We start from the raw sequence: 21741 nt of genomic DNA, 5'->3' as shown, positions 1-21741 counted from the left end.
GTGCTTTGCTCTCCTTGTACTCAATCTGCTTGGGAAGAGACTTGCAAACGCTTTTGCAAACGCTTTTTGAAATAAACTGTCAGCCTCTATGATGCTTGCTTGCTTTCAGCTGCCATTGTAACGGGGGGGGGAGGCATTGCTGGTATTTGGGAGGTGGGGAAAATGAGCTGGTGGTGATGTCTCGAAAAAGAGAGGAAAATTCTCACTGTCCTCATAGCAGCTGCAGAGAGCTGATAGCTATCAAGGTCAACTGTTCCGGCATACCAGATAGATGGGGCCATCTGAAGAAGTATCCCACATGACACCTTGGGAAGATGTGGATTGGACACACAATTTGGGTCCTTGGGGGAAGGGATTTGGTGATGCTTTCAATATGTAATTTTTGTGCCTATTGCCTCAGACTTTGCTTTTCTTTTGCTGCATTCAGTTCATACTCAGTAAAAGTATCTTTATCTACAAACATGGAGTTTTTTCTTGAGTTTTGAACGGAGGCACATCTGACATAAACCTTTGAATTGTGAACCAGACTTGTCTTCACATTGTGAGTATACCATTTGGGCGTTTTATATCTCACAAGTGTAATTTTGAAGGCTGAAGACCAGATAGCCATTATCAAAGTAATATGTTCCAATTTTTATTTTCCTCTTCCCCATTACAAATTCTTTGTAGTCAAATTACACTTCTCTACACTTCTCACTTGAGGCCTCATGTGGATTTTCCTGTGTGCGATAAGGGTGGATTGTTGCCTGAAGCACTGTCCACACTCGGAGCACTTGAATGGTTTCTCCCCTGTGTGTATAAGGACATGGTTTATAAGGTTAACCCTAGTACTGAGATTTTTCCCACAGTCAGGACATTCAAAGGGTTTCTCTCCGGTGTGAATCCTCTGGTGGCAAATGAGGTTGGAATTCTGACTGAAATGTTTTCCACAGTCAGGACATTTAAACGGTTTCTCTCCTGTGTGAGTCCTCTGGTGTTTAACCAGACTGGAATTCAGACTGAAACTTCTTCCACACTCAGGACATCCAAAAGGTTTCTCTCCTGTGTGAGTCCTCTGGTGTTTAACCAGACTGGAATTCAGACTGAAACTTCTTCCACACTCAGGACATTCAAATGGTTTCTCTCCTGTGTGAATCTTCTGGTGTCTAACCAGGCTGGAATTGGTACTGAAACTTTTCCCACAATCAGGACATTCAAATGGTTTCTCTCTTGTGTGAGTCCTTTGGTGAATAACCAGGTTGCAATTATCACAGAAACATTTCCCACAATCAGAACACTCAAAGGGTTTCTCTCCTGTGTGAATCCTCTGGTGGCCAGTAAGGCTGGAATTCATACTGAAACTTTTCCCACATTCAGGACATTTAAAAGGTTTCTCTCCTGTGTGAGACCTCTGGTGTTTCACCAGGCTGGAATGCTGACTGAAACTTTTTCCACAATCAGGACATTTAAAGGGCTTCTCTCCTGTGTGAGTCCTCTGGTGTGTCACCAGATTGGAATGCTGACTGAAACTTTTTCCACAATCAGGACACTCAAAGGGTTTTTCTCCTGTGTGAGTCCTCTGGTGGCCAATAAGGTTGGAATTCCTACTGAAACTTTTCTCACACATAGGACATTCAAACGGTTTCTCTCCTGTGTGAGTGCTCTGGTGTGCCGCCATGTTGGAATGCTGACTGAAGCGTTTTCCACAATCAGGACATTCAAAGGGTTTTTCTCCTGTGTGAGTCCTCTGGTGGCCAATAAGGCTGAAATTCTTACTGAAACTTTTCCCACAAATAGGACATTCAAACGGTTTCTCTCCTGTGTGAGTGCTCTGGTGTGTCACCATGTTGGAATGCTGACTGAAACATTTTCCACAATCAGGACATTCAAACGGTTTCTCTCCTGTGTGACTCCTCTGGTGTATCACCAAGCTGGAATTATCACAGAAACATTTCCCACAATCAGGACATTCTAACAGTTTCTCCTTGGTGTGAGTCCACATTGCCATGCTTGCTGAAGCATTTACCACATTGGGAGCACTTGTACGGATTCTCTCATGTGTGGGTCCTTTCAAGAACCACAACATACTTGTTCTGATCAGAGGTTTTGCCACATTAGAGCATTGTGTGGCTTTTCTCCAGTCGGGATCCTCTCAGACATAATCTGCTGTGATTTGCAAGTTGTATCTTTTCCACAACAGGCACATTTATGGAGCTTTTCCACAACTCATATTGGTCCAAAATATGGATGATCCCTTCTTTAGTGGTGCTTTGATTTAGTGGTATTTTTTTCCTCCCAGAGCAAGGCCTGCAACTCTGTCTGCTCTACATGGCTTTCCAATTGACCTTTTCCTCCCCACTGACTTCAAGATATTCCCCTCTTTTGCTCAATGGAAAAATGATCTCCCTTGACTTTTCATGTAATGTATGCTTGAATTTCACACTGTACTGTTCCCAGCTAGAAATCTCTTCTTGATTTTTTTCTCATTTCTCTCCCAGCTGCTGAGGAAGATGAAGAATTGTGTGGCTCTCTGAAGGAAATGGAAAATATTTTGATTTTTGGACTGACTTGTTTTGCTATTCAATGTTGCTTGTTATCCTCAGTTGTCCAGAGTGTTCTTATTGCCTTCCTCTTTGTCTTCAAATAAAAGAGTATCTTTAATGGTTGCAAAAGATTAGGAAAAAAAAGAAAGAAGTTTACATTAGAATGAAAACGCAAACATGCCACAATCCTCCAATAAGCTCTTATACTGTATCAATTATGATTCATTTGACACATGGAAGACTACCCAGATCCAAGTTCGAATATCCATTCAATGATGAAATTCACTTGTTGAATGGCCAATCACAAATTCTTAGCAATGCAAAGGGTTGTTTTCACATACAGTCAAGTGAAAAAGAAAGTACAACCTCCTTCATTTCTTATCAGGGTATCATAAATATCATCACAACAGAACAGAAGAGAATAACAGAATTGGAAGGGACCTTGGAGGTCTTCTAATCCAGCCTCTGCTCAAGCAGGAGACTCTATACCATTTCGGAAAAGTGGCTCTCTCTCTCATCTCTTCTGAAAAGCCTCAAATGTTGGAGCACCACAACTTATTTTTTTTATTTTTTTTTTATTTTTTTTTTAATACAAACTATCTTCCATTAAACAGTGTGTCATTTGGGTACAAATGTCTTGTGCAATAAATTTACAGCCATATTCATTAATATATTTTCTATATTTCACTAATTACTTTTATTTCTAACTTGCATATTTATTCTCTAACCATTGGTAAAATAGTTCCCATACAATATAATATTCAGTTTGTTCCTTCTCTTTAATTGCAAGTGTTAACCTATTCATTTCTGCACTTTCTAATATTTTCCTAATCCCATTCTCATCCGTAGGAATCTCTTCACTTTTCAAATGTGAAATACAATTACAGTTACAATACTTGTGCAAATACAATTCTAGCTGCAGTTATTACATTTTTGTTAAATTCTCAACAAAAATATTTCGGGTTTCAAATCAATATATTGTTGTATCATCTTCTCCAATCACGTATGTATTTTTGTGCAGTATTTTTTGGCTTCTGTGCATTTCCATCACATATGATAATACAACGTAGATGTCTGGTAATATTTCCAACATTTATCTGATTTGTCTTTAAACATCTTTGCCAATCTTGCTGGCGGAAAATGCCATCTATAAAACATCATCTACAAGTTTTCTTTATATGCGGTTGACATTGTTAATTTGTAATTTCTATCCCATAGTTGCTGCCATTTTTCTAATTCTATTGTATAACCAAAATTTTTTGCCCATGCTATCATTCTTCACTTGTTCTTCTAATTTGATACCCAATAAATAGCTATAGTTTATCACCCTCTCTTCTATTCCTGTTAATATCTTATACAATTCTGTCAAATCCATATAAGAACCATATAATTTAGTATCTTGTTCATATCTATATTGTATTTGCAATTGTGTATACCAAACCATATCAATCCCTTGCTCTTTCAACTCGTGTTTAGTTTTGAGCTCACCCTTTTCATTCAAAATGTCTTTATATCTAACAATATTTCCCATACTAGTGATACTAGCTGGATATCCGTGCTTCGCTATGAAAGTATGTGATGGGGCTTGATAAACTGACACTTGCAGCTTGAAAATTAATGAGTAGTTATGATTGGCCTTTCCTCTCCCCTTCATTCCCTCAGCCTTGCCCCACAGAATCCTCCCCTATACTATCCCCTTCTCTCCCTCAACCTTACCCCACAGAAACGTCTACTATCCTATCCCCTTGTCACAGTTTTGCAGAGTGACTAGTATCATGAGATAAACCCAGGAGCAAAACACAGCACACAGAGCCTTTAGATAATTAACAGTGGTTTATATACAATGAAATATATGCATACATATACATGGTAGATACCTTAACATACAGCTACGGACACAAGGAGAGCAATGAGATACACGAGAGATACACCCTCTAATGGTCACCTATATATAGACACCTCTTAAAACGGTAACAGTCTTGTGTGGACCCCATCAGAGTCTTAAACCGGCAATTCTAAATGCTGAATCATTCCCATTGCATCAGCTCTCAGTTGCCTCCGCTTACAACCTTCCATCAGCTTACAGCTATTAAATCTACATTCTCTGACACCCCTTCTCTCCCTCAGGCTTTCTAACCCCTTCTCTAGCTCAGCCTTGCCCCACAGAAGCCTGTCCTATGCTATCCCGTTCTCTCCAGAGTTATTTTCAAGTTGGGAAGGGAGGAGTACGTCTAACTCATTAGCATCAGATCATGTTATAATATAGGAAATACTAATGCTCTGATAGTCATTTTGAAAAATCCTTTCTTAGTGAGCACCTAGAAGCCAAGAGAAACATATGTGGCAAATTTGTAGATTCTGGAGATTTCGTGATTACAGCATGAGTAATCCTGGATGAAGCATCATACCTAGACCCGTACCAGTCAGGTTTCAGGCCCGGGTACAGCACGGAGACGGCATTGGTTGCACTGGTGGATGATCTCTGGAGGGCTAGGGACAGAGGATATTCCTCTGTCCTGGTCCTGTTAGATCTCTCGGCGGCTTTTGATACCATTGACCATGGTATCTTGCTGCGGCACCTCAAGGGGTTGGGAGTGAGAGGCATTGTTTTACGGTGGTTCTCCTCCTACCTCTCGGGACGCTCGCAAGTGGTGTTAGTGGGGGGGCAGAGGTCGATCCTGAGGCCCCTCACATGTGGGGTTCCTCAGGGGTCGGTTCTCTCTCCCCTGCTGTTTAACATCTATATGAAGCTGCTGGGGGAGATCATCCGTGGTTTCGGGGTTGGGTATCATCAGTATGCTGATGATACCCAACTTTTTATATCCACCCTGAACCAGCCCAGTGATATCCTCAATGTGATGTCCTGATGCCTGGAGGCGGTGCGGCTCTGGATGGGGAGGAACAGGCTCCGACTCAACCATGCCAAGACAGAGTGGCTGTGGGTACTGGCATCTCGGTTCCAAGGGAATATTCCATCTTTGGTCATAGGGGGAGAGGTGTTGCCCCCTGTGGATAGGGCGCACAACTTAGGCGTCCTCCTGGATGCACGGTTGACTTTAGAAGACCATGTCACAACCATGACCAGGGGGGCATTTGCCCAGATTTGTCTGGTGCGCCAATTGCACCCCTACCTGGACCGAGATGCCCTACGCATGGTCACCTATGCACTCGTCATCTCCCGGATCGACTATTGCAACGCTCTCTACATGGGGCTGCCCTTGAAAACCACTCGGAGGCTTCAGCTGGTGCAGAATGTGGCCGCGCGGGTAGTGATGGGAATGTCCCGATGCTCCCATGTTACAAGTCTCCTGCGTGACGTGCATTGTTACCGGTTGCCCTCCGGGTGAGGTTCAAGGTGCTGGTGATTACCTATAAAGCCCTACATGGCTTAGGCCCGGGGTATTTGGCGGATTACCTGCGGCCAGCAACAGCTCCCCATCGCCCCGTGCGCTCACATAGAGAGGGCCTACTTGGGGTCCCATTGGCCAAACAATGTCGCTGATGGCCCCTAGGAAGCGAGCCTTCTCTGTGGGCGCACCTACCCTCTGGAATCAGCTCCCCTTGGAGCTCCGGGTAGCCCCCGACCTTCGCTCCTTCCGCTGTGACCTTAAAACATGGCTGTTTCACCAAGCTGGCCTGGACTGAACGGGGTTTTAATGGGAATTTTAGTTTTTATTGTTGAATTTTAATTGGACTTGTTGTTTATTGCTGTGAGCCACCTGAGTCCTTGTGGAGAAAGGGTGGCATATAAGTCCGATAATAAATAAATAAATAAATAAATGAGTGGTTTTCGCTTTTATATATAGAGATTTGGATGAACAAGTGCTTCCATTGTTGAAAGCCAAATTGGTATCTTCAAATAATGCGGTTCTCTAATTTTCTCCTAAACTAACAATAAAATATTTCTTATATAGTGTCTTTGAAAGTAACCATGTATCTTATTTTTCCCATACCATAAGGCATGCCAACCCAGTTGTAAATCATGTCCCTCCAATGCAGAAATCTTGTGCTTCTCAGTACAATCCATTCTTTCATCCATGTTAACACTGCTGCCTGGTAGTATAGTTCCCAATTTGTAATCCAAAACCTCCTCTAGTTCTTGTATCCTGTAACATTTTAAAATTAATTCTTGCTTTCTCCCCCTGCCAAATATATTTTAATATTACTTTATTAATATTAATATTATCCTCAAAGTATTTTTTTTTCTCCAATTTTATCGGAATTGTTTGAAACAAGTACAATAATCTTGGGAATATACCTTAATTGTGGCTATTCTTCATATCAACGATAATTGCAAACTTTCCAATTTTTCCAAATCTATCTTGACTTGTTGCATCAGCTTATAATTATCTTCCTTAATCATTACACATCTTGCTGTTAATTGAATCCCTAAATATTTTACTTTCTTAGTAATCTGAATGTCTAATTTCTTCATTAACTTTTTTCTGTTTCTCTGTAATATTTTTCACTAAAATCTTAATTTTTTCTTTATTTATTTTCAATCCTGCCACTTCGCCATACTCTTCTATTCTTTTTATTAATTTTGGCCCTGTTTCTCGTGGATCTTCTAAGATAAAAACCAAATCATCTGCAAATGCCTGTAATTTGTATTCTTCCTTTTTTATTTCCATATCTTTGTTTCTTTAAAGTAGCATTTTAAACTTTCAGCCCCTTTGTTGTTCAGCCGCTAATTTATGGCTAGGGGTCTTATAGATGTTAATCTTGCTCTAGGCGTTGTTCAAGCCTGGGTTGGTTGTCACTCATCCAGCTTCAAAGAGCTCCATTTCAATCCACTTTCCTCCAGCACATCTCTTGCCTGATTGTACCAGCTTCATGGCAGCCGCCATGGCTGCCGAAACTGCCACCGACTCATAGAGGGTTCCCCCTGACCTCCAAGGAACTTGCCTGTTCTTCTCAGTCATCTGAGGTGCCCCTCCTTTCCCCCCGTCCCTGCAGGACAGTTCCGGTCCGAAGACCCATTGGCGGCAGGGCAGCAGCCGGGGTTTTCGCGGGGCTCATCAGAGCCCGCTATTTCCCCGACTGTCTCGCCATGACGCCAAACCGGAAGCCATCCTGTTTCTTGTGGATCTTCTAAGATAAAAACCAAATCATCTGCAGATGCCTGTAATTTGTATTCTTCCTTTTTTATTTCCATACCTTTTCTCCTTATCCTGTCTAATACTTCTATTTAATACTTCTAGTGTCAATACAAATAATAATGGTGACATGGGACATCCCTGTCTTGTAGCCTTTCTGATGTTAACCTTTTCATTCATATCTCCATTTACCTTTGTGGTTTGTTTATAGTATATTGCCTTAATCATCTTGATAAATCTCTCCCCAGACCTGGTCCTGTAGACCATCCCTTCTGACTCTTAGGTTGGCTTTATTTAATTTTGCTTGATATTGTTATGTATATAGCTCTGTAAGAGAGTCAGAGGCTTTGGAATCATATTTCCAACTCCTAACTATAATAAGATGAGAAATGACAAAAATGGTGTACTGTAAGATGAGAAATGATAAAAATGTGACACCAAGGAAAGAAAACAAGGAAAATTGATTAAATATATTTTTACTATTTTAAATTTTAGAAATTTTGCACATGTTTAAATTCTAAATCACTTGGATTTAAGACTCAGGCCAAGAGCCTCTTGGTTTCTCCACACACTTGGCCTGGTTGTTGAGTGTCCTGCAAAGGTATCACATGAAATGAATTGTGTTTGAATTGTGTTGGTGAAACAAACAATCTTGGATTTTTTTGTGTCTTCCAATCCCAGCAAAATCAGGATAATCCATCTACATATTTGAAGGATACAGTTTGAAAAAAATTAAGGATCCCTGGAAGAGAAGTGAAAGCACAGGAAACATCTTCTATGTGTTGGGAAGACTGTTTTGCATTACATTCTTCCAACGTTTACAGAAATGCTGAGACTTTCCTTTATTTTTCTTTCTCAAAAGCTATTCATGATTCTTATGCAATGCTGTTTTAGAAATTAAACATTATCTACTGTACAATTTTTTCCTCACATGTTCCCAAGCGGCGGCGGAGACCACAAAAGTATCAGTCCCTTGGTGCTGCTCACACCTAAGCCGTCAAAGGCTAACAAGGAGGCACCTGCAAGTGAAGGAGTTCACAGCAGGAATTGCGAATGAACCTGGAGATCCTGTGCTCAAAACCACAATCCCTTTTTATAAGTTTGTCTTTTCTTAATATTTCTTTTTCTTATATAGTCGATTATCAGGCCTCTGGTGTAAGCTTTCATAGTATCCCACCGTATTGTGCATTGATGTATCCTCTTTTCTATTTTCTTTGAAGAAAAAGGCCAATTCTTTCTCCATTTTCTGTACAAAGTCCTTTTCTTTTAGTACTATAGTGTTTAAAGTCCATCTGGATCTTCTCTTTTGTCCTTTCCATCTCACCATCATTGGATTGTGGTCTGTCCAAGTATTAACTTCTATGTCAATTTCTTCTATATTCGAGGTCAATTCCATTGTCATCCATATCATATCTATTCTAGACCATGATAGGTGTCTATTAGAATAAAATATATATTGTCTATTTTTAGCATTTCTTTCTCTCCATACATCTTTTAAATTTATTTTCTCTATCATCTTGAAAAAAGATTTCGGTAGAATTCTCCTACTTTGGTTTGTTTTCTTTTGTGTATTATAGTCCATTTTCCCATCCACTATTCCATTGAAATCTCCCATTATGCAGATGTTATCATAGTCCAATTCAATTAATTTCATATGTAATTTTCCATAGAAATCATCTTGATTGTCACTTGGAGCATATATAGCTATTAACAGTATTTTCCTATTGTTATCTATTATTTTCACCATCAAAATTCTTCCTTCATTTTTTTCATTTCATTTTCATTTTATTAAATTTGTATACCGCCCTACTCCCGAAGGACTCAGGGCGGTGAACAGCCATAAAATAAAACATATAGATACAAAATTCAAAATAGAGATGAAACTAATTAAATAAATTTGGCTGAACCAATTCTAAAATCCCAATAAATTAAAACCAAATTTAAAATTTCCATTTAAAAAGAGGAAAAATTTAGGTCAGGCCAGCTTGATGAAATAAGAACGTCTTAAGCGCGCGACGGAAGGTACGCAGATCCGGAATCCTCCGTATCTCTGGGGGGGAGCTCGTTCCAGATCATAGGTGCCCCCACAGAGAAGGCTCTCCCCCTGGGGGCCGCCAGTCGACATTGTTTGGCCGACGGCACCCAGAGGAGCCCCTCTCTATGGGAGTGTACTGGTCGGTGGGAGGCTATTGGTGGCAGCAGGCGGTCTCGTAAATAGCCAGGTCCTAAGCCATGGAGCGCTCTGAAGGTGATGACCAAAACCTTGAAGCGCACTCGGAAGACCACCGGGAGCCAGTGCAGCTCGTGCAGGAGAGGCATTACATGGGAGCGCCACGTCGCTCCCATCACCACCCGCGCGGCCGCACTCTGCGCCAGTTGGAGCCTCCGAGCGCTCAAGGGGAGTCCCATGTAGAGAGCGTTACAATAGTCCAAACGGGAGGTGACGAGGGCATGAGTGACTGTGCGTAACGAGTCCCGATCCAGAAAGGGACGCAACTGGCGGATCAGGCGGACCTGATGAAAAATCCTCCCGGTCACGGCCGTCAAGTGCTCTTCTAAAGACAGCTGTGAATCCAGGAGGACATCCAAGTTGCGAGCCCTTTCCGTGGGGGCCAATGCTTCGCCCCCAACACATCTTTGAATAATCACTCTCCAACACAAAACATAGTTTGCTTACAGTTCTCTTCAGTCACCCACAGTCCCTCTTCAGGAGATCAAACATCAAATAGCAGGAGCAGGAGCTCCCGGGCTTCCTGTCTACTTTTATGGCTGCCTGTTAATAGCACAGCCAATCATTCTTCTTATATCATTTAAAGTCACAAACATAGTTTTTCTATATATTACCTACCCAACCGTAGGATAAATATCCAACATTCTCCCCTTTGGGTAGCTTAATATATTTACAATCTCAAACCATATTGTTCATATGTATCTTTATGTTTCCTACTTCCTTGTGCTTTCGTGAAATGATCAGCCACATTGTCTTCCGATGCACAATATACAAGTTCTATCATCCTGTTCATTATACACTCTCTTACATTTAGATACCGAAGATCTGTATGCTTCGTTCTAGTTTTGACAGCTATATTCGTCGCCATTTGAATCGCTGCCTGATTATCTTCGTATACTGTTATAGGATCTCTTATATTTATTCCTATATCTAGTATCAGTTGCTTAATACTAATCAGATTAGTACATAATAAAGATAAACAAGAAAATTCTGCCTCCATTGTAGACATACTCAAATGCTTCTATCTAATTGAACGCCACCATATCAAAGACTTTCCCAGAAATATAGCGATTCCTGAGGTTGATTTCCTTGTATTCACATCTGTTGCGAAACTAGCATCCACATAAGCAATTACGGGTAAATCTTCTGATGGTTGTAGATATAATGCATGATGCATGGTATATTTCAAATACCTTAGGATACGTTTTGCTCCCTGCCAGTGTCTTTCTGTAGGTTGTTAAACCTAGCCAATTGGTTAACACTATAAGAAATATCGGGCCTAGACCAATTGCTGATATATGATAAGCTGCCAACCAGCGATTGGTAAATCCCTTTATCAAACAATGGACTGTTAACATCAGTGTTACAATAGTTTTGAACCATAGGTGTTTTTGATGATTTACATAACACCATCCTAAATTGTTTTAATAAATTATTGATTTTATCAGTTTGGGATATTTTAAATCCTCCCCTGGTTTTTTCAATTCGTAAACCCAGGTATTGTTGTATCTCCCCTAAATTTTTAATTCTGAAATGAGTTTTTAATTGATCAACAATCCTGCTGGTCTCTTGTTCATTTTCTGTAATCAAAGCTATGTCATCAGTAAAAAGAAGTAATAATGATACTTTACCATCCCTCTCCATTCTAAACAAACATGGATCTGCTAATCCTGCTTTGAATCCAATCTTCTCTAATGTTCTTACAATACACTGGTTCCATTCATACTCTGACTGTTTTAACCCATAAAGGCTTTTCCTTAATAACCAACAGTCAGGTGTTCCATTCTCCTCTAATCCTGAGGGTTTCTTTAAATAGATTTCGTGCTGTAGTGGTGCATGTAGGTATGCAGTCTCTACGTCCAAATGATTAACTATATATTTATATCTAGCTGCCCATACCAACGCTGCTCTTAGTGTAATGGCTTTTAAACTTGGAGCGAATACCTCATCATTATCTTCAGGAGATTAAATCCTTGAGCTACCAGCCTAGCCTTATATATTGATTCACCCTTTATACCAGTCTTTAATTTATATATCCACTTACTACCGAGTATAGTTCTACCTTGTGGTATTTTTATGGTTTCATAAACATTTAAATTCTGCAAAGATTTCAGTTCTTTAGTCATCGCAGATCTCCACACTTCCTGGTCTTCAGGTGGAAACGTGGTTAACTCATTATATGTTGTAGGAACTTTGTTTATTGGATAGACCATTGTTGCCTGATACCTATCAGGTGGTTTTGCTACTCTATTCGACCTTCTTGGAAGATCAGGACTTACAGATGGTCTCTCCACCTTCACCTGTTCCTGTACTACATCCTCCTCTACCTCTTTGTTCTGGATTTCTGGCATTTCATTAGTAGCTTCAGTCTGAGTTTCAATGATAACCTCATTCTCAGTCCCCAATTTATTCCACCCTACATGCTCCATAAACTTTGCATTCGCACTGTTAACTACCATTGTTGTTCCTTTTAGCCAAAAACTGTAGGATCTGTGGTTTGAATTATAACCAACAAATATTAATTGTTGTGCCCTACTCTGGCCCTTAAGTTTTAACTGCGATGGAATATGTACCCATGCAGGTGACCCGAATGTGTGAATGTAACTCAAATCCAGCTTCTTTCCATGCCATACAGTATGGGGAATTTTCTTAGTAGTTGTATTTACAACATTGTTCAAGAGTGTATTTACATACATTATGGCTTCTCCCCATAGACCGGCCGGTAAACCTGCATCAGCTAACATTGTTCTCATCATTGCTTGTAAAGTTTGTCCTCTCCTTTCAACATATGAGTTACGTTGTGGTCTATATGGAGCTGAACATTTATGTTTTATATCAGCATTGTCCAACATTGATTTAAACCTCGTGTTTACAAACTCGGTACCATTTTTTGCTTTGTTTTTCTCTCGACAAACCTGATCCACTGAACAAAATACCGAAATGTATCTGTCTTATTCCTCAATAGGTAGCAAAAACCATACCTGGAGTAATGATCAACTATGCTTAGAACATAACAAGCACCCCCTAGACTAGCTTTCATTGGCCCTATTAGATCAGCGAATACCACTTCCAGTGGTCTCTTTGTTTTAAATCTGTCAAACCTATTTGCAGGGAGTGTTCTGCTTTTTTGCTGATTACAAATATTGCAATTTAAATACTGGTTACATGGCTTCAGCTTCAACCCATCAACTAATTTAACAGTTCTCTGCAGCATCTTAAAACTGATATGCCCCATTCGTCTGTGGAGCAAGTGAACACATTTGTCATGTGGTTTGACATTTGAGTATACAGCATTTGTAACATGATTATTAGATAATACATATAAACCATCTTTCAATCTTCCAGTAATCTTCGTTCCACCCTTTTCAATTAAACAATCATTATCCCTAAAAGTTACTGTATATCCTAGCTTAACCAATACTCTAACCGATAATAAATTAAAGTTTAGATTTGGAACGTATAACATATGCATTTTTTCTTTTATGTATGGACATATCGCCGTTCCCTCACCACATGCCTTTAGCTTTCACCCGTTTGCTAAAGAAATCTTATTGTTACTGGGCAACATTTTTACAAAAAGTAAAAAGTTCTAGTTCTGATAATGCACAGCGACGCCCCGCTATCAATAACCCACGATTCATGGTTAACCGATGCCTTATCAGACATACTACATTACATTGTTTCCTATCTTTAACCATTGTTGTTTGTTTCAGCCTTCTACAAAACTTGGCTATATGACCCTTCTTGCCACAATTAAAACAATGTTTCACAACATATACATGGTTATTTGCATTTGCATTTACATTAGTCAACCCAGATTCTTCTCTCAGCTGTTTTCTTTCTTCTCTCCTTCTGGCCTCTTCTAGTAGTCGCGAGGTTACATTGGCCAAAGTTAGTTCTTGCTGTGTGAGGACTTCAAATGATGTTACTACGTCGTTGTAGCTCTCATCCAGCGATGATAACAGTATATAAACCTGTTGCTGCTCAGAAAAAACCACCTCCTTCTGATGTAGCTCACAAAAAACGCCTTTCATGTAATTCAGGTGTGTTAACATGTCACCATCCTTAAGGAGTCATGTGCGAAATAACTTTCGTGTAATGTTAATTTGTGCCCCCACAGTGTCACGAACATAAAGCCATCTCAAATTACCCCAGCATTTCAAGTCACAAACATAGTTTTTCTATATATTACCTACCCAACCGTAGGATAAATATCCAACAACACTTATCGCAAAGGAGGATGCTGACCCACAACAAATCAAGAACTATAGGCCTATATCTCTGCTAAATTCAGATTATAAAATCTTTGCTACAATATTGGTAGAAAGACTTAAAAGATATTTAAATAACTTTATACACTCAGATCAAAATGGATTTTTACCAAAAAGACAGATCAGAGACAATTTGAGGATAATATTGGACACTTTGGAATCTTATGAGGCACATCCGGAAAAGCAAATGGTTTTGATGTTTTTAGATGCACAGAAAGCCTTTGACAATGTGAATTGGCGATTGATGTTACTACAACTGGAACAGATGGGCTTTGGGAGAAAATTCATTCAAGCCATAGAAGCTATATACCATAAACAAATAGCAAAAATAATGATAAACGGAGAATGGACAGAAGCTATCATAATACAAAAAGGAACGAGACAAGGCTGCCCATTGTCACCACTGTTGTTCGTGTTAACACTAGAAGTACTAAATAGAAATATTAGAGAAAAAGAAATAAAAGTAATGAAAATTTGAAATCAAGAATATAAGTTGCAAGCATTTGTGGATGACCTGGTGTTTATTTTGGAAGATCCAATTGAATCAATAAATAAACTGATAGACAAAATAGGAGAATTTGGTAAGGTGGCAGGTTTGAAAATAAACAAAGATAAAATGAAGATTTTGACAAAAAATATGTTAAAAAAACAAAAAGAAATGTTGGTGGAAGTATCAAGGATGCAGGTCACGAACAAGGTTAAGTATTTGGGGATACATTTGACAGCAAGGTGTAGTACACTTAAGGAGAGTAACTATAATAAGCTTAAACAGCAGATACTGACAGATTTGGCTAAATGGGAGAACTTGCAACTATCATTGATAGGAAGGATATCAACTATCAAAATGAATATATTGCCTAGAATCTTATATTTATTCCAGACAATCCCAATTAGGTTGGGAAAAGAGTATTTTGAAGATCTAAATAAAATTGTGTTAAAATATATTTGGCAGGGTGAAAAGGCGAGGATAAAATTAAAATTGCTGCAAGATGTTAGAGCAGGAGGAGGTTTTGGTTTGCCGGATTGGGAATTACAGTATATTACCAAGCTAGTAATTTGATGTGGATTAAAGAATGGATAACGTTAAGAAATACTAGATTGTGGACTTTAGAAGGACATGACTTGCTGGTGGGCTGGCATGCTTTTTTGTAGTATAAGAGTATAAAAACACAGGGTTATTTTAGAAGACATATACGAGTCTTTGTTATTAAATTGGGAGAAGATCAAAAGATATCATTATTCAAAAATTCCAGTCTGGTTATCTACTATTGAAGCATTCTCACTTTCAATAACATTTAGAAAGGAACAAATTGTTAGATATTGGGAATTATTGAATGATAAGGGTGAACTCAAATTGAAGCAAGAACTAGAAGAACAAGAGATAAAAATGGATTGGTTTACATATATGCAAATACAGTCTAGATATGATCAAGATTCTAAGACAGAGGGTTTTTACAGTAATTTGATGAATTTAGATATAATCTTAACAGGTTCTGATTACTATGTAATTAAAAAACTGTATGGTTATTTATTAGAAGTAAAACTGGAAGAACAAGTTAAAGAAACAATGATTGCCTGGGGGAAAAATTTTGGTCATGGGATTGACTTAGAGAAATGGCAAAAACTGTGGTCGCAAAATTATAAAATGACAATATCAACAGCATATAAGGAGAATTTGTATAAGATGTTTACAAATGCCACCCCCGGCGAGAATAGCCAGAATGTTTAAGAATAAATCGGAGAAATGTTGGAAGTGTCATCAGACTCCAGGGTCATATTACCATATGTGGTGGACATGTGTAGAAGCTAAAAGATATTGGACTAAGATACACACATGGTTGGAAAAAATGACAAAGAAACATATTGACTTTAAACCAGAGATATTTTTATTGGGGATCTTACCAGAAACATACAACAAAGAATTGCAATATTTAATTGTGAATGTTTTAATAGCGACTAGAATCATATTTGCTAAAAATTGGAAAGGAGAGAAGTTACCTACTGATGATGAGGTTATTAAGAAAATTATGGAATGTGCTGAAATGAGTAAATTGACACTTGAAATTAGAGGACAGGAAGACCGACAATATTATATGATATGGGATTTATTTTATCAATGGCTTGATAATAAAGCATGGAAATGAAATATGAAATAAATGTAATAGTAAAATGTAGGAAGCGGTCTTTTTTACAGGAGATAAGCCACGGTTAAATAATTGATAAATGTGAATAATATCAAAAAGAGATATAATAAATTGTCAAAGAGAAATTAAATATTTTTGTAAATCTTGGATATGAGATTAAGCACAAAAGAATTGTAACCGATCAATACATTTTTTGTGATTGTAATGGATGATGGTTGTTTTTATGTTTTTGATTTGTTTAAAATATAAAAAGTTTTTTTAAAAAAAACCAAAATCCCTTTTCTCAATTCAATATTCCTACAGCTTTTCTCAATGAAGGTCACTTTGTCTTTTTAAATATGTAAATTTTAATCTGTTTTTAAATTATTGGGGTGTTTTAATCTGTCTGGGCCAAAATGATTTAATTTGATTTTATCTGGTTTTTAATTTTTTTGTATCTATGTATTTTATTGTTGGCTGTTCACCGCCCTGAGTCCTTCGGGAGTAGGGCGGTATACAAATCAAATAAAGTAAACTAAACTAAACTAAACTAAACTAAACTAAACTTTGCAAGGCACAACAGCCTTTAAATCTGAAATTTTACACTGCTTTTGTCACTGCCCCAAACTCCCCCAATATATTTGCTATTCATATGGTTTCTTTCACTTGCGTGTCTCATTCTTGACACAATTTGAACAGACATGCTTGGTGCACTGAATTCCTGGAACTGTTAGGAAAAAATGAACTTTTAAACTCCTTTACTTCTGTTCTCCTCTCGCTTTCTCCTTATATGTGGCACCACAACCTCTAACTATAGTCTGAGTGCTCCTATCCCCAAGAGATGCTGGCTGGAAAATTCTTTTTTTTTTTTTTATTGAAAAGTTTTACAAAGAAAATTCCCCCCCCTCAATATTCCCCCCACCCTTTTCCCCCCTTCCCATCCCACCCTCCCCCTCAGACTTCCCAGAGCAAAATACAGGGTATTTCAATTAACAATCATAAGCTAAATTAGCCTAACTATTCTTAAACTACCTAATCCCCCCCTGAAACCTTAACTCCACTATGCATAACATAATACTTCTAAAATAAAGTTTAACATTCATTCATAAGCTATTTGATATTTTCTTGTCTGATACTTATTTTGAATATAATCAATCCATCTTCTCCATTCCGATACGTATCTTTCTTGTGTATAGTCCTTCAAATACGCTGAGATTTTCGCCATTTCTGCTAAGTTAATTACTTTCAGTATCCACTCTTCAATAGTAGGCAAAAAGTCCTTCTTCCAGTATTGCGCTACCAACAGCCTAGCTGCTGATATTAAGTTCAAAATCAATTTAGTCTCTAATACTGTACAATCCGTCGTTTACCCAGTAGAAACAATTGAGGAGTAAATTTCAACCTTTTTTTCAGAATGTTCTGCATCACCCACCAAATTTTTATCCAAAATGCCTTGATTTTCTTACAGGTCCACCATATATGAGCTGTACATCTCCACCCCAGACCACCCCAACGATGCCCTTGATGTGATGTCCCGCTGCCTGGAGGCCGTGCGGGCCTGGATGGGGAGGAACAGGCTCAGACTCAACCCCTCCAAGACCGAGTGGCTGTGGCTTCCGGCGCCCCGATATAGTCAGCAGGTGCCATCGCTGACTATTGGGGGTGAATCTTTGCCCCCCACGGAGAGGGCTCGCAATCTGGGTGTCCTCCTGGATGCGCGGCTGTCTTTAGAAGAGCATATGACGGCCGTGGCCAGGGGGGCCTTTTATCAGGTTCGCCTGATTCGCCAGTTGCAGCCCTTTCTGGATCGGGACGCCCTGCGCACGGTCACTCATGCCCTTGTTACTTCCCGGTTGGAGTATTGTAATGCTCTCTACATGGGGCTCCCCTTGAAGAGCACTCGGAGGCTCCAACTGGTCCAGAATGCGGCCGCGCGGGTGGTTATGGGCGCAACCCGTTATGCCCATGTGACACCCCTCCTGCGCGAGCTGCACTGGCTCCCGGTGGTCTTCCGGGTGCGATTCAAGGTGTTGGTTACCACCTTTAAAGCGCTCCATGGCATAGGACCCGGGTACCTCCGAGACCGTCTTCTGCCACCAATAGCCTCCCACCGACCAGTTCGTTCCCACAGAGAGGGTCTCCTCAGGGTGCCGTCAGCCAAGTTATGTCGGCTGGCGACGCCCAGGGGGAGGGCCTTCTCTGTGGGAGCCCCAGCCCTGTGGAATGAACTGCCCCCGGAAATTCGTAAGATATCTGACCTCCGGGTGTTTCTCTGCGCATTGAAGACCCTGTTGTTCCGCCAGGCCGGACTATCAATACAATAGTTTTAAATTGGGGCATTTAAATTTATTGGGGTTTTAAATTTGAGCCATTTATTTAATTATTTTAAATTTTATATCATTGTTTTGTTTGTGTTTTTAAATAGGCTGTACACCGCCCTGAGTCCTTCGGGAGAAGGGCGGTATAGAAATAAAATTATTATTATTATTATTATTATTATATATGATAATAAGTTGCATCATCACATTCACATCTCCAACATTTAGCTTGCAAATTCGGGATCTTGGATATGAGATTAAGCACAAATGTATTGTAACCAATCAATACATTTTTTGTGACTGTAATGGATGATGGTTGTTTTTATGTTTTTGATTTGTTTAAAATATAAAAAGTTTTTTTTAAAAAAAAAACACAATCCCTTTTCTCAATTCAATATTCCTACAGCTTTTCTCAATGAAGGTCACTTTGCAAGGCACAACAGCCTTTACATCTGAAATTTTACACTGCTTTTGTCACTGCCCCAAACTCCCCCGATATATTTGCTATTCATATGGTATCTTCCACTTGCGTGCCTCATTCTTGACACAATCTGAACAGACATGCTTGGTGCACTGAATTCCAGGAGCTCTTAGGAAAAAATGAACTTTTAAACTCCTTTACTTCTGTTTCTCCTCTCGCTTTCTCCTTATATGTGGAGCCACAATCTCTAACTATAGTCTGAGTGCTCCTATCCCCAACACATGCTGGCTGGAAAATTCTGAGGCTAAAAATCTCGGATCAAGCAAGGAAGAAAAAGGCTGGGATTCTGTATGTGGCATTTATATTATCTACCATGGTAAAAATGCAAACACCACTCCCAAAATATTTTTACATAATTGCACAATTTCTGCAAAAATAAATATCCAGCAACTTCTTCTGCTGATGGCCAGATAGCCATTATCAAACTAATATGTTGCAATTTCTTCTTTTCTCCTTCCCACCTAATATCATTACATATTTGCCTACAAAAAATCAGGCAAATACCATTACAAAAAGAATTTGTAATAAAATTAAAGAGTCAGTTTCTCAGCTGGACTTACAATGGGACATAAGAAATGAAATTCAAGCCTTCTCTACACTCATCACTTGAGGCCTCAGGTGAATTTTCTTGTGTTCAGTAAGGGTGGAATGTTGCCTGAAGGACCGTCCACACTTGGGACACTTAAATGGTTTCTCCCCTATGTGTATACGGACATGATTTATAAGGTTACTCCTGGCACTGAAATCTTTCCCACACTCTGGACACTCATACAGTTTCTCTCCTGTGTGAGTCCTCTGGTGTATAACCAGATTGGAAATCTGACTGAAACTTTTCCCACAATCAGGACATGGAAAAGGTTTCTCTCCTGTGTGAGTCCTCTGGTGGGTCACCAGGATGGAATTGTGACTGAAACTTCTCCCACAATCAGGACATTTAAAGGGTTTCTCTCCTGTGTGAGTCCTCCGGTGGCTTATAAGGTTGGAATTTTGACTGAAACATTTCCCACAGTCAGAACATTTAAAGGGTTTCTCTCCTGTGTGAATCCTCTTGTGGCTAATGAGGCTGGAATTCTGACTGAAACTTTTCCCACAGTCAGGACATTTAAAGGGTTTCTCTCCTGTGTGAATCCTCTTGTGGCTAATGAGGTGGGAACTCTTGTTGAAATTTTTCCCACAATTAGGACATTGAAACGGTTTCTCTCCTGTGTGAGTCTTTTTGTGTTTCACCAGGCTGGAATTGGTACTGAAACTTTTCTCACAATCAGGACATTCAAAGGGTTTCTCGCCTGTGTGAGTCCTCTGGTGTGTAACCAGATTGGAAATCTGACTGAAACATTTCCCACAATCAGGACATGCAAAAGGTTTCTCTCCTGTGTGAGTCCTCTGGTGTGTCACCAGGCTGGAATTCTGACTGAAACTTTTCCTACAAACAGGACATTGAAACGGTTTCTCTCCTGTGTGAGTCCTCTTGTGTTTCACCAGGCTGGAATTCTCACTGAAACTTTTCCCACAAACAGGACATTGAAATGGTTTCTCCCCTGTGTGAGTCCTCTGGTGTATTATCAGGCTGGAATTCTGACTGAAACTTTTCCCACAAACAGGACATTCAAAGGGTTTCTCTCCTGTGTGAGTCCTCTGGTGTGCAATGAGGTCAGAATTCCAACTGAAACTATTCCCAAATTCAAGACATTTACAGAGTTTCTTGCCTGTGTGAATCATCTGGTGGCTAATACCGGTGGAATTCTGACTGAAACTTTTCCCACACTCAGGACATTCAAAGGGTTTCTCACCTGTGTGAGTCCTCTGGTGTCTCATGAGCTGGGAATTCTGAGAGAAACTTTTCTCACAATCAGGACATTCAAAGGGTTTCTCACCTGTGTGAATTCTCTGGTGTCTAATGAGGTTGGAATTTCTATTGAAATATTTCCCACACTCAGGACATTCAAATGGTTTCTCCTTGGTGTGAGTCCACGTTGCCATGCTTGCTAAAGCATTTACTGCATTGGTAGCACTTGTAGAGCTTCTCTCCTTCTTCTTCCTTCCAAGAACCAGAATGCTGTCCAGAATGCTCTTATTGCCATCCTCTTTGTCTATAAGATTCAAATAAAAATGTATCTTTAATTGTGCATGAAATAGTTGCAAAAGATGAGAAAATGAAAAGGCAAGCATGCTCCAATGCTCCAATAAGCTCTTACATTAATCATGATTTATTTGACACATGGAAGACTACCCAGATCCAAGTTCGAATATCCATTCAATGATGAAATTCAATTCTTGACAGGATCAATCACAAATTCTTAGCAGTGCAAAAGGTTGTTTTAAATACAGTCCAGTGAAAAAGAAAGTTCACCCTCCTTCAGTTCTATGGTTTTACTTATCAGGGTATCATAAATATCATTGCAGCAGAACAGAAGAGAATAACAGAATTGGAAGGGACCTTGGAGGTCTTCTAATCCAGCCTCTGCTCAAGCAGGAGACTCTATACCATTTTGGAAAAGTGGGTCTTATGACTCTTCTTAAAAGCTTCCAGTGATGGAGCACCACAGTGTCTGAAGGCAAGCCGTTCTGCTGGTTAATTGTTCTCACCATTAGGAAATTTATCACTGCTTCAATTGTATAAAGAGGTGAAGTAGCAACCAAGTACTGCTAATAAAGTGCCCTTGATCAATTGATCATCAGCAAGTATGACTACATCTATAA

The 21741-nt window shown here is 39.5% G+C and overlaps 2 protein-coding genes across 2 annotated transcripts in view; one reads left to right on the top strand and one right to left on the bottom strand.

Annotated features, from left to right (window-relative positions):
* LOC139310059 (uncharacterized) overlaps nucleotides 1-21741 on the top strand; it is a 649177-nt gene that overhangs the window by 67382 nt on the left and 560054 nt on the right.
* On the bottom strand, nucleotides 653-21021 carry LOC139313471 (zinc finger protein 850-like). Its single transcript, XM_070939075.1, has 3 exons — nucleotides 20777-21021; nucleotides 19697-20692; nucleotides 653-1754 (listed from the first exon to the last, which is right to left on the bottom strand). Exons 1-3 carry the CDS (start codon nucleotides 21019-21021, stop codon nucleotides 653-655), a joined length of 2343 nt encoding a protein of 780 aa, XP_070795176.1.

This window comes from Pituophis catenifer, unplaced genomic scaffold (assembly GCF_029215685.1).
Source record: "Pituophis catenifer annectens isolate HBS135680 unplaced genomic scaffold, rPitCat1.0.hap2 SCAF_2, whole genome shotgun sequence".
Taxonomy (NCBI): Eukaryota; Metazoa; Chordata; class Lepidosauria; order Squamata; family Colubridae; genus Pituophis; species Pituophis catenifer.
Note: the sequence above shows the minus strand (reverse complement) of the source record. Positions and strands in the feature narration are given on the sequence as shown.

What these genes read in the sequence shown, in the direction of transcription:
- LOC139313471 (XM_070939075.1), bottom strand. Translation starts at nt 21,021, where the DNA reads ATGGCAACGTGGACTCACACCAAGGAGAAACCATTTGAATGTCCTGAG. An exon ending in AGTTTCAGTCAGAATTCCAC is followed by an intron (nt 20,693 to 20,776) that starts CGGTATTAGCCA and finishes TTGGAATTCTGA; the next exon opens with CCTCATTGCACACCAGAGGA. An exon ending in AAGTGTGGACGGTCCTTCAG is followed by an intron (nt 1,755 to 19,696) that starts GCAACATTCCAC and finishes GAAAAGTTTCAG; the next exon opens with TAAGAATTTCAGCCTTATTG.